Raw genomic sequence first — 16749 nt, 5'->3', positions numbered from 1 at the left:
AGTGTTTTTATGCTGCATGGGCATTACGGGTGGGTGGGGTAGAAGTGGTACAAGGGCCTTCCTCTCTTTTGTGTTATTACATATAGTGATGCAAGAATTTTCTTGGGCAGGACAGCTGCTGAATTCATAGAAATGCATCAATGAAGTAAAATTACAGTTTGGGGATTAGAGCTATGAATATTCTTGCATTGTTGGAAGCTCCAAAAAAGGATTCAGCTCCATGATTTAATGTGTTTGAAGTCTTGCCAGAATAATGCCATTAGGTTTTTCTTATCAAAACAAACCAAACCAGTAACTCAATCGTAAGTAATTATTATCCATTTAAAATAGCATTTTAAAGCATGACAATTTAAAAAAAACACATTTTTAAACTACACTGCACTATCAATTTTAGCATCAAATTGTCATGTCTGTTATTAATCCAAATAAAATGTAATTTTACTAACAAGTCTCTAAAGATCATGTTAAATATGTCAGAATTTCCTACACTTCAAATTTTGAATCAACTTGTTCACGTTACGGCCAGCATTCCACTCTTGGAAGCAACTTTTATGTAAACTACTTCTTTAGTTTAAACGGTCCCCATTCAATCTATAGCAGATGAAAAGAAAATCTATTGAAGCATTGTATAAGAATCTCAAACTTGATTATATTTGAGATGAAAGTAAAACTAAAAATATAATTCTAAACATTTAAGCTTTATTCAAAATTAATTTGTCTTAGTCAAATGACATACAATGCATCCGGAAATCACAGTGGTTCACTTTTTCTAAATTTTGTCATGTTACAGCCACATTCAGAATTGCAATAAATTAATCTATTATCTCAAAAAACTACACAGAATGGCATCTACTGTATCTTTCATGAATTCAGAAGTCAAAAAAAGTTTTGTTGAGGAGTGTTATTTGTAGAAGTATTATTTGTAGAATTCTGAAGTAAGAGATTACTGGTAAATGAATAGCTTGGAATGAAGCTGTAGCATGAGAAAAGGTGGAAAAAGTGAATCATTCAGAATACTTTCTAAGATCTATATATGGGGTTGTACACCTTTAGAAAGTTCCGTCTATTGCCACCCAGAAGAATGTGTGATGTTATGGTCAAAAGGTCCTGTTACACCTTTCAAACCCGATGTCCATAGGGATCTTATAAACAAGCAACGAGTCTTACCTCTCCATTTCCCGGCCCGCTCACTCAAATAACCATCATTGTCACTGACGTCGAGCCTATTTGGCCTGCTTCTCGGGAAATGGCCCGATGACACTCTATTGAAAGCGAGTCCTTGCAATCAGATTGACTGAGCTGTTTGGCGACAACTCATCCAATGAATCTCTTGTTTGTTTTGATGTCTCACAATCGAGCTGCTCGCCGTCGCCTATGGGGGGGGATGTCATGATTGACAGCTTAATAGACCTTTTCACCATCAAGTCACATACGCTTGCGGGTGGTAAAATCACTGATTACACCACTGGTAAACAAACCCTAAATAATCAATTGCTTCATTCGCTTCAGTCAGCAGAGCTTCCTAAACCCTCCAAAGTAACTGCCATGAAGCAAATTTACCAAAAAAAGGAACACGAAATGCTTTCCTGTTGATAAACTATAGGCCACAGGTGTGGAGGTGTGCATGCCTTCTAACCTTCTCTCGCAAACACACCTAATTCAAATGATTAGGATCATTTTCAAGTGCCTGCAGGGCTTACTGATGAGCTATTCATTTAAATCAGGTGTGTTGAGGAAAGAAAACCGAAAAACATGCAGGATACCGGACCTCGAGGACTGAAGTTCGACACTGTATGCTATAGAACCATCTGTCGGGTCGGGATTGGGGTGTTGAAGGATTGATGTTTATGGATGAAATTAGCAAAAACAATTTTTAACAACAGATACCGAAGTTTGACACTCAAAGATGAGACACAAAAATCATGATTTCTAACATTATCCTTTTCTACAAAACTCATAAATGCAAGCTAAGAGGTTAGCTAGCTGCTACAAACACTGTTGCAATGCCGATTTTGTGTTTAGTTGAGAATGCAGTACAATCATAGACTACAGAAAGACTCATTTGGAACCATTATAATCAATGTGGTAGTCAGTGCCCATATTTGACAAAAATTATGAAAGGTCTGGTGGACCTTAGGTCCTTCGAATCTTATTGACCAACTTGTGTGGCAACACCTCTCTCGATTAAATCTCTTGTTTTTCTCTCTCGCGATTGAGCGGCTCACCTGTCACCAACTGAGCTGATGCAATTGACATCTTAATTTCATCTGGGATGTTGCCTCTCAAGTGGCATAACTGTCATTATTTGTGTGTTCGTCTCTGTGTTTATGTGTGCATCTGTTTGGTAGGATTAAAGAATGGGTGGACCAGATGCAGAAAGAGCTCATCACCCTGGCAGACACGGCCACAGCCGGCAAGAGTCTCACCCAGGTATGGACAAACCAATGATGGTCAGCCATCACTTGAGCATTACAGCACTTGGATCCTGTTGAAATTGGTTTAGTTGTGGCAACTAAATGACTTTTCAGGGGGATTTATCATTCACAAAAAAAAAAAAAAAATCACAAAATATTTGCATTGTATTAAAAAAAAAGAAACAATTACAATGATGACTCTGGCAAAGTAGTTCAGATTTTAGAGGTTCTTAATGTGATCCAAACATGGCGAGTTACAGCTGAACACAGGTGCAAAAATAAAATATAAAAAGTTCAAGAAAAGCTTGTTACCATTGACAGACAATAGTTACAGTTATTGAAATGTATTGACTCTTTAAAACCACAGTAAACCATCAACCTAAAGTGAACAGGGAGTGAGGCATTTTGGCTCAAAGTGAGAATATTTAGTGGGCCCTTTGTGTGATATTTGAAGTTTTATTTTCTTCTCAAATATAATCAAGTTTGAGATTCTTATAAACAACTGTCTGCTTGTATAGATTTTCATGAGGAACAGGCACCTCTACAGTGTGGAGCAGAATGACGCTGAGGAGTTGGTGGCCAGAGCAGCCAGGAACATTGAACAGCTGCTGCGCAAAAGGTCCACAGCGCTGGAGGTAAGTCTGCACGCAGTAAAAAAGTTAGCATCTGTGTGGCTGTGGAATACTCACCCTCACACACTGACACTTTTACTTATGAGGTCGACTCCCAAGAAACAACCAACTTGCCCTCACAATGGCATTTTTCAGCAGGAAATTTATCAAACCGACAGTGTGGTTTACATAGATGGTGTTATCTGCTCTCTTGCTGCCGTTTTAAGTTTAAGAACTGAAGGCATAGATATATGACAGATGCCAATTAAGCTGCAGTGTCTATAAATATATGCATTGAAATAGACAGCAAAAAAAATTGATATTAATTGTGGGTAATTTCAAAAATGCGATATTTACTCCAGTTTCCTGCCACGATCACAAAATATCCATGGTATTTTATTAGACACTCCAAATTGTCCTCAGGTGAGTTGGTGAGTGTGAATGGTAGTTAGATTATGTGTGCTGGTTGACAACCAGCTCAGGGTATACTCCACCTATTGCTCAAGTAGTAAAGCAGGCAGCTGGGATAGGCTCCAGCATGCCTGCGACGCTTGTGAGGATAAGCAGTCAAAATATGGGTGAATAAGATATGTCAGTCTGTTAAATGTATCTATTTATTTTTGTAAGAAAAGTGCCACTGACATTGGTACTTATCAGTATTAGAAGAATCAATGAAATGACAGTCTCTATTTGTGGAGTGCATCTCTTGAATGTAGCAGCAACTTTGACATGACCCACACTATAACAAATGAAGGAGGTCTACTTTCCTTTACATACAGAAGTGACAAAAAATGATCAAGGTTTCAGTAATTATTGTTATTTTTGCTAGTTATATTACTATTGTGTCGACTACAAAGCAGGCAATTATCTGGTGTAGTCAAACAGGAACAGGAAAAATAGGAAATCGATCCCAAACAATCCATGGACGCTTGGAATGTGTTGGGCATTGAAATATGTACGCTGTGGAATAAAGCACCATTTGATTCTTCAATATGACTTTGTTGCGCTTCATTTATTACATGTCCTCCTTAAACGTTGTAATTGGGGCCCTGAACAATGAAACAGCGATCGTGAAAAGATCGGACGCTGTATCAAAGTCCCACTCGACCATCACTACTTAAGACAAGGAATTGACAGCCACATTGACACAACACTTAGACAGCGACAGTTAGACAATGACCCGACAAGAACAGAAAGGAAACTGAAAATTAAATACACTCTCAACAAACGAGACAACACGGAGCACCTGGCCAAGACGCAATTGGAAGAAGGAACTGATTGGCCGACACAAGGGAAACAGGACAACTCTGACAGGTGGACACAATCATACTGACGAGGACAGACAAAAGAGCAACAAAACATTAACTTAATCACACGAAAAGAAAAAAACACCACTAGAAACACATAAAAAATCCAGAAAAAGCCCCAAAATGGAAAATAACATTAAACCCCGATATAACTCACAGTAAACATCCAACAAACACCAACAAAACCTGACAGATATCAGTCTGAAAAAAGTGACATTGAGCAACCATAATACAAAAAAATGTGGCAATTTCTTTATATCTACAATTAAATTCTACGTTACATACTTCAATTTTCTGCTACAGCCAGTTGCGGTTTTATTCGGTGAAAACACCCCCATCATTTAAGCATTCAAATGATGAATTTCATTTAAATCAACGTTTAGATGAAACAAATTATTGTGATCACTTCTGAATAGGTAGAGGGCTCTAATGATGTCAATTTATATTGTTTCATATGACATTCCTAATTACATTTATTAAATGGCTTTCAATGAACATTGCCATTCGAGTTGATTAACGTCTTAGTTCCCTGAATATCCAGTTTTCAGTTTCAGTGCCATCTGGCTCCTAATTAACTGAATCATATGTTGAATTGTTTGGCTGGCTGAGTGTTTGCAATCCCAAGGGACGCTGAATTGGATTGTTTGCTTTTTCCTGTGATAAATAAGCGGCATTGTGCAACCCATCGCACTCCTCTATTATAATAATGCTCTGGCAACTTAAGTTTGCGTCCAAATAAATAAAAAATATTTTCAATTGTGACTAAAGGCTCACAACAGGGAAGTAAAGAAGCTTCCAGGATAGTAAAAATGCTCTCTTTTTTACTGCGTTTGAAGCCAAACCACTACTTTAATCCAACAGAAATACAAATGCATTAGCCCCAAACCTATGGCGTTATATTTGTGCCACAATTACGCACGCGCGGAAAAAAAAAATGAGCGGAGAAAATCAAACTGAGCGAGCGAAAACAGATTTTGAGAGCAAGAAAAAAACTATTGAGCGCGTAATGATAAGAGTTTGAGCGCGCGCCGATGGAGTTTGAACACAGAAAAAGAAATTGCTCGCTCAAAATTCCTTTTTGCTCGCTCGCAATAGCATTCTCGCTCTCAACATCTCGCTCTCGCTCGCGATACTCCTCCCTCCCTCGCTCAACATCGCGTTTGCTCAACATCGAGCTCTCGCTCGCTCGAGTCGTCCTCTGCGCTCGCTCAGTTCTGTTCACGCGTTACGTTTGTGCCACAAAACCAGCCAATCAGAGCTTGTTAAAGCACATTGATTGACAGCTTGGTATCCAATGAGATTGCTTATTGTGTTCACCCGGAACGAGCAAACGAGAGTGCGTCACATCGACGTTATTATTAAAGTACAAAAACTAACAAGGTATTTCTGTCAAATGATACAATACAGTAATAATAATAATATTAAAAGTAATTCTCCAGCCCAAGTCCGTGTTGACGCACTCTCGTTTGCCCTTTTTGGGTGAACACAGGGCAAACGAGAGTGCGTCAACGGATAGCGTACAAGCAATCTCATTGGATACTAAGCTGTGTCAATCAAAGTGCTTTTACAAGCTCTGATTGGCTGGTTTTGTGGCACAAACGTAACGCGTGAACAGAACTGAGCGAGCGCAGAGGACGAGTCGAGCGAGCGAGAGCTCAATGTTGAGCAAACGCGATGTTGAGCGAGGGAGAGAGGAGTATCGCGAGCGAGAGCGAGATGTTGAGCGAGAGAGGGCTATCCCGAGCGAGCAAAGAGGAATTTTGAGCGAGCAATTTCTTTTTCTGTGTTCAAACTCCATCGGCGCGCGCTCAAACTCTTATCATTACGCGCTCAATAGTTTTTTTTCTTGCTCTCAAAATCTGTTTTCGCTCGCTCAGTTTGATTTTCTCCGCTCAATTTTTTTTTCCGCGCGTGCGTAATTGTGGCACAAATATAACGCCATACAAACCCTTTTAGGGAAAATGCCAGTAATAAAAATTTTCAATAAATTATGAGAAAAGTTACCATGATTTTGAAAAAAATAAATGCCTTATTCAATTGTTGGTGTTTGCCAAAATAACCTTAATTTGAAGAATAGATCCTAAATGCAGTAGATGGGCAATGTTAATCTATTTCTTTTCAATGTCTTCTAATGTGGAAAGGGATTGATGTTCAAGGTAAATGATCATATTGGCATTTTTTTGAACATCAGAGAAAAAAAAAATATCTTGATTGCCACTTGCCTGATCAAAACAAAATTTAGGTCCGATGCTAAATCAGTTTTTTTTTTTTTTCAGCTAATTTGGGCAAAGCCTAGCGCCTTCCAAGTTTATGATCATTTTTATCAGGAAAAAAAAAACCCTCAGAAAATTGTTAGATTCTTACTGTTCACTATAAATCATCTATGAAGTTGACCATGAATTCAGTCATTTCAAAAGATTCATGACAAAAAAAAACACAAAAATAATACTATTTCATATCATTACCATACCATTTCAACAGAGTGATAATGACAAGTAAAATGAGTGTGCATGCACATTTGTCGCTCTTAGCAGCGACGAGAGCACACAACTGCCAAAATAGTCTTCATTATACAAGCCATGTCAACAAAAAAAAAGCAGAAATGCAGTGCAATAATAAAAGCTACGACCCTGAGGAAGATTTTTCTTTTTTTTTTCTCCGAGCACAGAAGTGGGTCATCAATAGACGCTCATCTATGTGTTCGTGTATTCAGAGGGCGCCGATAGCACTCGTCTCTCAGCACCCCAACTGACGCCTGTATGAAGCAGCCTCCTCGTTGTCCTATTAGTAATGCAGACAGTCGCTTCATAAACACATCTCCTGCCAAGTGTGTGTCTCGCGTGCCTTAAGTAAGCAATGAGAACGAAATTGGCTCCGTGGGAGACTAACGACTATGTTTATGCTTGTTACACCAATCACTTGTATCCCCAACCAGATAAATCAAATGTGGAATAACATCACAATGTTTTCTCAGGTTTTGTTTAAACAAATAAAATAACACTTAAAAGTGCTCTATGGTCAAAAAAACATGCATTTCTGCACACATGCAGAACATTTTAGTCAATTGATAATGATAGGATGTTGAATGAATTTTGCTGCCGCCATTTAGTGATGATGCTCTGAAGCATACTTCGATCACAGATACATGCTTGTATTTCAGGACAAAAAGCTGCCCAAGTGACGGCTTGTACAACATAAAACACAGACCATATTACACACAAATTAAGTCAATGTGTGTGTGTGTGTGTGTGTGAGTATAGGTGTGTGAGCGTTTGAGTGTGTATGTCATGGGTAAAAAGTTAGAAAACACCTTGTAGGTCAGTGTTATTTGAATTTATATATTTGATTTGAAGACTGGTATGTAAATTATTGACATTATGAGACATATTGATGGAATTCTGATTACAAATATGTTCTTGATTTAGAATAGCAAGCAAGAGATTAAAAAAACTGAGACTGATTAAGATTATTGTTAACCGATCTAATTAATCTCATGTTAATCTCATGTTAATCTCTACCAAAAAATTATAAGAAAAACCCTCAACTAGAGTTTTTTTTTTTTAATAAATTGTGTTACTATGGCACATCAAAGGATTGATATACAAAAACAGAAAAGTGGGTTCTGTCATATTTTTATTTTTTTTGTTTATGGCTGTAGAACCATTTCCCTTCTCCTTTATTTGAGACAAGTCCCCAGTGCTGGCTGCAACCTTTAGTTTCGACCATCTGGAGGCATTGTCCAACAGAATGGATAACACTCTACCTTTATCAAAATGCTTTGAGGCTTTTTTTTAAGTTACATTTCCCATTCATCGTCTTGGCATCTCTTACAGGCTCCTTGATTTTCAGATCTTCCTTCTGCTCTAAAAGTGTTTTAATTAATCACAATCAGTCTGTTGTTCAGACACTCCTAATTTTTCAAAGTAGACACCTCTCGCCGGATAACATTTTTGCACATCTTTGTATTTTTTAGATTTTATGATGTGGTTAATGCTTTATGACCTGTAATGACTTTCATCTGAGTCAATAGCTTCAATTTCCTGATGACTTATGACGTTTGAGACCAATTAAATTTGAAAGTTTGCAACCATTTGACTGGCACCGAATGTGCATCTTTTGAGAGTAGAGAGCTTTGGTCTGACAAGCCGACTCGCCTCCAAACATCGATCACCTCTTTCTCCTTATTACATCTCGATTCTGCCCAGTGAGTGACCTCCGGGCATATTGATATTGCTTTCTTTCATGCCTGAGGACACACATTAGTGGATGAATGAGTGAATGGCCCACCCACAAATACACACCCATAGGTAGCACGCTTACCACACACCCAACAAGTCCATCTTTCATCGAGATGGCAACCCATTTTTTTCGCTGTCTCCGCTCAACAGTCTCAGACGAAGACCACGGTTTAACCAGCCACCTGTGTGTAGCTACGCATGTGTACTCATGCCTCCATAAATAAGTGTGTGGGAAGAGCGTGGCATGCATTATTAATGAGCACTTGGCAGCACGCTACAGGAGGGAGAGAGCACAGTATCAAAGGCTTTACGATCCACGACGGGCCCTGATATCCAGCGGGCACGCGCATTCACACATGGTGGCCGTCGCCTCAGTGGCTGTGGCCACAGTGATCTTGTTACCCGAGGTTAATGAACCTAAACAGACAAAAATAAAGCCAAAGGGTTTGGATAGGGCCGTTACTCTCCGTGACAGTCATTTATGTAACAATTTGTCTTCATAATAGTCGACACATTAAGCAGTGTCTGTATCAAGAGAATTTATTTACTACACCGCAGAAGTATTCATCAGAAACGAGGGTTCAAAAATAATCAATCATTTGTTGATGTTTATTTGTTAATGAGGACTGCATGGTTTCTGTAATATGTGTTATACTATTTTCCTGAGCAGAAAGATGTAGTCGAGATTTACAGTTTTTCAAATTGAACCATAAAGTGGCATAACTTCTTCTATCCCAAACAGGTACTTTTCCATGTCTTTCTAGAGTGTAGATATTAAACTATGTGTCAGAGTAAAGCTTCTTTATCTTATATAATCTTTTTTGTTTGTTTGTTTATTTTAAATATTTATCCGACTACTTTACTACTTTCAGGACCAAAAACAAACAAAAAAATGCCTTTACTGCAATAGCAGTACTACTACCCTCTCGGGCTGATAGAGAATATACTCACCTTCATAAGGAAGAAGATTGAACTTCATAAACACTTCTCGTAATAGAAATGTTGTATTAGAAATTTCAGGTAGTTTAGTGTTTCTGTTGCAAAGAAAAAAAAAAACAAAGGTTTGTAGTAAACACTGGGAAGGGTGCAAAAAACAGTGACAAGGTTGTTGCTCCAAATGGATGAACACACTGAAAGCGTGAGGGCACAGGGACCTGAAGCCTGATTAAAAATTAAATTGTTGATGCTGCAGAATTCAGGCAAACTGATAAAACACTTGGCTGACAGACCTTAGCGTATGCCTACACATTAAGGGATCATTACTGGCTCATTTGCATGTCTGCACATATTGTACACTACTTTGTGTGTGCATTCTGTGACAAATGGCACGTTCTGCAACACCACTTAGTGCAAAACCTCAAGCCACAGCAATAAACTGCAGCTGGCATGCACTGTTATGCTTTCAAAGTTATATTCAGTAAATCACAATGACTATAAACCTAATTTAAAGGTTTATGTGTTGTGTTGAGTCTAGTAAAGATCCCAGGAAGGGTGGTGATATAATATGAATATAACAACATACTTTTATTATTACATCACACCTACTGCCCTAGATTCTTTGGTACAGTTTCCAAGTGGAGTAGTGGCTGCTCGGTGCGCAGATAAGCTTATAAAACGACATGGATCTTGTTGTTCATGGCCTTGCTGTTATATGTAGGGCGTGTACATGTGTATTTCTTCTTTTGTTACATGCTAGATCAGCGATGGGCAACGTAAATGCTGGAAGAATGCCACGTAGGCCCAATGCAGTTCACAAAACACTCAACTTACAATTTTTATAATGCATCACAAAGTATTTAAAGAAAAAAATAAATAAAACACCATGGACTGTGACTCCAGCCAACCCACTTCAACCCCCAGCCAAGTAAAAAATACTCTCCTGTGTAAAAATGGCCATTTAAGGAAAAGGTGCTGAACAGTAAACCATCATTAAGTGCAAGAACTCATGTTGTGCATTTTTCCCTTAAAAATCATTTCACTCAAACATTTAGTACAATTGAGGTACGATTTTGTGCTGTATATGATTCCAATTTTGTAAAAAAACAAATATTAGTCCTACGCATGAAGTAGGAACCCACCCCACCCCCCAGAAAATGTTATTCATGTGTATATGGGAACCAGAATTTTTGTCAGCCATGGGAAAAATATTTATGCTTTACATAATTGAGACAAAGATGACTCGAATCTTCAATTATTAAAACTTATACAGTAACTGTATTGTTGTCCCTTCCTGTTTCCGTCTGTAGTTTGCAGCTGTAGTTAGGGAACACAGAGGGCCCGAATTGCCTTCAAATTAGGGTTAGGGTTACTGACCAAACCTGATAACAAGCAGAGTTTACACTTGAAATTCCAAATTATTACAAAAGCACTCAAGTTAACAACTTTTCAAAAGGTTCTATTTTTTTCCTCACTGCTCTCCTTCTGCTGTGCTTGTGTGTGATCTTCATTCTGCAAGTACTTAACTGACTGGCCAGGCAGTCCATCAGCAAATAGGCCCTCCTACAAGACATGTGATTGGCTTCTTGCGCAACCATCAACCAATGAATGCAGGAGTGGATTACCTCCAATCAATTGTCTTGTAGGAGTGCCCATGAAGCGATTGCCGGATTGCCTTGCCAGACCACGGGGATTGATTTGATAGGAGGAACAGGTTTTAGTTAGAGCAGAATAGAATAGTCTCCGTCACCCGTGAGCCTTGTGAGGGTGCGTGGCCAAGATAATGGATTGGTGTATGTTTCATGGCTGGTCATCTTTGAACGACATCATGAAGGGGATGAGGCGGTAAGAAGTGCGGCTTCTGCAATTGAGGGGTTCTACTTCCTGGTTAGAAACATTGGTATCATAAAACTTATCTTTACATGAAAAATTGCCTACGTGACAAATGCAAATTATATGCATGTATTAAACTTCGGAAAATGAAAAAATACCATTATCTAGGCCAGATCCTCCTGGAAAGTAAAAAAAAAAAACATTTTTCAGTCCATGGCCCACCATTTGTCTACCCCTCTCTTGATGCTAATGCTTTTAAATTTTCCACACAATCCACCACAATGACATTAAAATTGAATTCAAATGCTCATTTAATTACTCATTAAAACATGATCGTGGATCACGACGTGGAAAAAGGATACTGGAAATCTAAACTGCAAAGGAGACAAATTTATGTGCCTTAAAATCATAGAAATAAGGTATAACAAAAAAGACATTCCTCAAATCTGATTTGGGAACTCACTATCCAGCCTACAGTGTAAATCCTAGTCCACTCTTCTCTCTTTTGGGCTTTCTGCCTGCAGCATCCTTCCAAGTATCTCTCTGCTTCCCCATAATGGATTTAACAGTTTAAAAGCGACAAAGGCCGCTGTGCACACGCTGTGTTTAAATGAAAAGCTGGCCTGCTGCTTTGACACGCTGGGGACAGAAGTATATGATGATGTACTTTGAGCTGTCACATTGGGGGTACAGGATTGTCCAAGTATGTCAGATTCTCTGTCACTGTGTAGCAATACAGCGTGCGGAAATACAATGCAGGTGTGCTGACTCTTATAAACATTACTATTAGCCTGTTTGGTAATGTCAGCTCAAAAGTGCACCAGTGTCAAAATTGCATGTCTGATGCGATTAATTTGAAAACCACACAAGTCAATGAATCATACAGTTTTTCAAGTATCAGGCTACCTCTATTCAAAACCCTAATATTGTACACAATCAAACTACAACATTAGGAGATCTACCTTGGTCAAACTACACAGGCTTTGTTTATTGTTTGCTTGATATTTTGCTACCTGGTCTTCAGTAAGTGTGACACCATGGTGAAAAGGTTCTTCCAGCAATTTTCCATCTGCACTGTTCTCTCTTTTTCCGTCTCTTTGAATGGCACATACACATTCTTACCAACACATACATGTAGACACCTCTCGTCTGCTTAATATAATCAGTGTGGAACGGAGATGGGCGGTTGAGGAACATCTGCTCTGGAGACTGAGACATCTCAGATCCTATCATAACCTCGGCTCATTATATCGATGCGTATAATGTCACATCTTGCGCTCATTATGGAAACACAGTTGCAGAAGGCGACAGATTAACAAATGCCCCCCACCCCCTCCACACACACACACACACACAAACACACGCTGCTGGGTATGCCAACTATTAAAAAAAAAATGCAGTCATTACATAGCGATGCTGTTCATGCACTTTGCATTATAGAACACAATAAATGAGCTTAATTATTCATTAGCGGAGGAGTCTCCAAGATGATATTGTGTAAATGATACAATTAGGGAATATTGCCCACTTTAACTCCAACACACGGATTGTTGCATTTCGCGCTAATGGGTACAATGTGAATGATCATGTGGTGACCATATTTCTTTTGAAAATGGGCTGAGATATTAGTTTAGTGTAATAGCGAAAATATGTGTGTAATTTACACCCTCTGTAAAAATATTTATAGTTGCCGATATTGACAAATGAAACAGAAAATATAAAGGCCGGAGTGTGCTGGAATTGAACTCAGGTCTCTTAACTGTGGGGTGGACGTGCTAACCACTCTTCCACAGTGTTCAGCATAAACGTGAGTTGTGATTTTAATCAAACGATTTTATTAGTTTCTATTCCGCTTGGTTGAAACTGTTCTGTGAAGCTAAAAAAAAGTGCTGAAATAAGTATCGATGACATCATTGGCATCAGAGATGCTTAGAAGTCCAGAACATTTCAGAAAATGTACAAGAAAAAATAAACTGGTGATGTTTTTGGAAGACTATGTTGAGAGTGAATAGTAACTTGCGAAGCTGTGATTGTTGAATTTATTTTCTGAAGCAATATGGACGGCATCATCAAGTTTCCTCCGCACATTTTTCAATTCATAACAATAACGATCTGATTAGAGCATCTGTTCGCACAAACTTTGTCACCTCCTAACACTTGTTTCACACACTCGCACATGTCCCGGCGAATCTGGAATATTATTTGCATAATTTATCATACGGCCCTGATGTGGGAATTTATGTCTCCCTAGATTTCATGACTCAACAAGCTACTCTGACTTTTGCCACATAAGAGGACATTTTTTACGAGCTCACAAGCGAGGTAGTGGACAGGTCTCCAAAATCATTTATAGCAGGTATCGGCCAACCTGATGTCAAGGTTTATTGAGCTATTGAATAATTGTTAGGCAAACTATGGATGAATCCAAGAGAAGAAAAAAAACGAAGAAAACAGAACCCCACCGGCTAGTACAGATTGTAGTACCTTCCCTTGGAGGGTGGGCCTTTGAACGACATCGGGTTGACTTTTGAACGACATCATGAAGTGGTGTGCAGCTGTCACACTTTGAAAGGCCTGGCTTCAGTCAACGAGACGTTTTACCTCTTGGTCAGACATGCCCTTACCAAAAAAAACTTCATCTTTAATATGAATAATTTAAATCGGCAACGTGACTAATGTAAATTATACGCATATAACTGCGGATAGGTGAAAACATCCTGATTTGGGCCCTTTTATTGTACTGTTATTACAATTATTTTGATGGTTTTCTGTTTTCTGCCAGACTACTTCAACAGTATGTTGATGTTTAGTGCCCCCCGGCTACCCCTCAGAAAAATTGCTGGTTTCTGAATAAGCACATTGATGACGGATGCCAAACGGACGCGAAATGAATGTGATCTGATCTGATGACGCTTCATACTGATGTTCGGGAGCAAAAATCACCATGGTATTTTCAAGTATGTGAGGCTAAATGCAAGTTGTAGACTACCGTATTTTCCGCACTATAAGGCACACCTAAAAGCCTTATTTTTTTTTAAAAGCTGATGATGCGCCTTATTTATGGAAAAAGTTTTAAAATATGTCATTAATTGAGGGTGTGCCTTATAGTGCAGAAAATACGGTAAATGCTAAAAACCCATGAGCATTCTTTCCCATGGTGGATGAGCATGCAAGATACCTTGTGACATTATGGGGGAAAATTGCTCCATTTATTGCATTTAGCCTTTCGAAAGTCAGCAAAAAATGTTTACTCCACGTTGGCAGTTTACGAAACTTTACGAAACTTCCCACTCAGTGATGAGGTAAAATGTTGTTCTTCTTATTTGAACCTTGTGACTGAGAGGCAACCATTGCATGCAAAGTAGACTTTTGTATATTCTCAAGACTGAATAAGTGGTATATAAAATGGATTGATATTTGTAAATGAGTCTTTGGCTGACTTTTCATGTCACAAGATGTTCTCAGGGGAACACAGTGTCGACATTGGAGTGCGAGACAGAAGCAGCTGCCGACATTCCTGTGGGAGATTCCTGTGAGGCTCTCCCAAAGGGCATCCAGCGCCTCACTTTTTTTATCGCTTCCTTCCATTGTGGCCTTCTCCCTGGCCCTTTGCCATGCCACTCTATCAAAGCAGAATATAAAAAAAAACAACGTATTCTTTATCTTCCCTGACCGCCACGTCTAGCGTTTGATGAGCGATGCGCTCGCTTGGCCCACTCGTCTTGATTTTCTACGCTCCCCTTTTTTGTTGTTGGAATAATTGAAAAATCCAGTTGCCTCGTTCCTTCTTCCATGCAGAACAAGATATTTACTCAGTGGAGGTTTTCTGTGTGTTTGTCCTCAGGTTTTAATGAGGTCTTTTCCTCTTTGCAGGGCATTAATCAATAAACTTTATCATTCTCTTCTTCTTGGACTCAGTTCTTGTCAGCTTCTAATATTGATGCCCCTCACTCGCCAACCTATTCCTCCTATTTTATGTTTTTTATGGGCTCCTGATGAGAAAACTTCCCAACTGAGGATGGACTCGAGTGGGTGGTGGTGATACAAGCGTATGTGTGTGTTAATGATCTTTGAGGCCATTACTGCTCTTTGCGAGTATTGCTTTGTTGTGTGAGGGAGAAAGCAGCGTGCTCTGAACAGACCATTGATTTCAGGCTTTAGGAGCCTCTTTTCTGCATGCGCACACAAGAGAGTCTGGGGTTTAGACGAGCTGATCTTGTCTTTCCAGCCTATATGTGTTCGTCTTTCTTCACTATGCAATATGTCTCGTGGGGTTTTTGCAAGAAATGGTACAAAAAAAAGATAAGCATTGCATTAAACATGAAAACCGAACTATATTCCAGCATTAGAGCCTGGACAATGCTTTTTTTAACATTCCGAACCATGAAAGAAAAATGTATTTTATTATCAAGCTTATTCTCTCCTTTTTTTTTTTTGGGAGGGGGGGGGGCGCTTGAAATCCTGATAAATTACATGGGAACAGAACTAGGTGATGCCTAAGAAGCTTTGCAAGGGAGAAAATGTAATCCTGGCATCTATTCCAGTGCCATAATAGTGGGATATGAATGGGATATGTAGCACTGAAAAAAAAAAAAAAAAAACGGAAAATTTCAAGACAAATAATCATTATTAACATATTAAGGATTTTAATAATTGCCTGAAACTGATAGTCAGTGTGTCAAATATTAAACAGAGTATAGTGTGACTTTATGGGTGATCGGTTGATGACACCAATATGCACAAAATAAGCCACAAAGACATGTTGCTAAACTTGAATACTGAATACAGGGTACAGTATTGAACCGTTTCTCTCAGCCATTTCTCTCAGTGGGGTCTTACCCAACTTGGAGAACCCCGTGAACCTTGACTCGTGGGAGATTATTGATGGCAACATTTTTAGAGTGAGTACAGATGAGATACTCTGTTAAACTATAACGTAAAGATTACTTTTTGTCTTTCAGCAAATGAACATAAACACATTTGCTAAAATAAAACAAACATTCTTGGAGTGTCGTATTCATTTTCAACAGGCCATTCCAATCTGAAGCTGCATTTTGACAGACTGTCACATTGCGAAATGAGCTTATCAATATTATGTTTATTTAATATTATGTCTGGGCATTTTATTTGTGATTGTCAGACATATTTCCATTTGTGAGCTACAAATGTGTTCTATATATGGTCTATATATATGGCTGGAGTGCCCCAAGTGTCCCTTTTCTACTTTTGAGCAGCCTCGAATGCACGTGCTTCCTCTCAGTGCTTGTAATCATCATATTAGACTTTTCAGTTGCAGCGGATTTCTTTTGCTTGCTGTGCATGATTTTTCTTCTTCTGTAGCCCTTTTCAAACAGCCATAGATTTGAATCCAGCTCTCATCTTCTTTCCCCATTAAAGCTGCAGCCGAGCT

The 16749-nt window shown here is 38.9% G+C and overlaps 1 protein-coding gene across 1 annotated transcript in view; it reads left to right on the top strand.

Annotated features, from left to right (window-relative positions):
* Positions 1-16749, top strand: part of cacna2d1 (calcium voltage-gated channel auxiliary subunit alpha2delta 1) — an 84488-nt gene that overhangs the window by 8158 nt on the left and 59581 nt on the right. Inside the window, exons 2-3 of the mRNA XM_088416343.1 lie at positions 2349-2430; positions 2933-3049. Of these exons, the coding sequence (XP_088272469.1) occupies positions 2349-2430; positions 2933-3049 (199 nt within the window). The remainder of the gene's footprint in view (positions 1-2348; positions 2431-2932; positions 3050-16749) is intronic.

Source organism: Hippichthys cyanospilos, chromosome 6, assembly GCF_059441005.1.
Source record: "Hippichthys cyanospilos isolate Australia breed blue-spotted pipefish chromosome 6, RoL_Hcya_1.0, whole genome shotgun sequence".
NCBI classification, from domain to species: Eukaryota; Metazoa; Chordata; class Actinopteri; order Syngnathiformes; family Syngnathidae; genus Hippichthys; species Hippichthys cyanospilos.
This window is presented reverse-complemented; position numbering and strand designations above follow the sequence as displayed.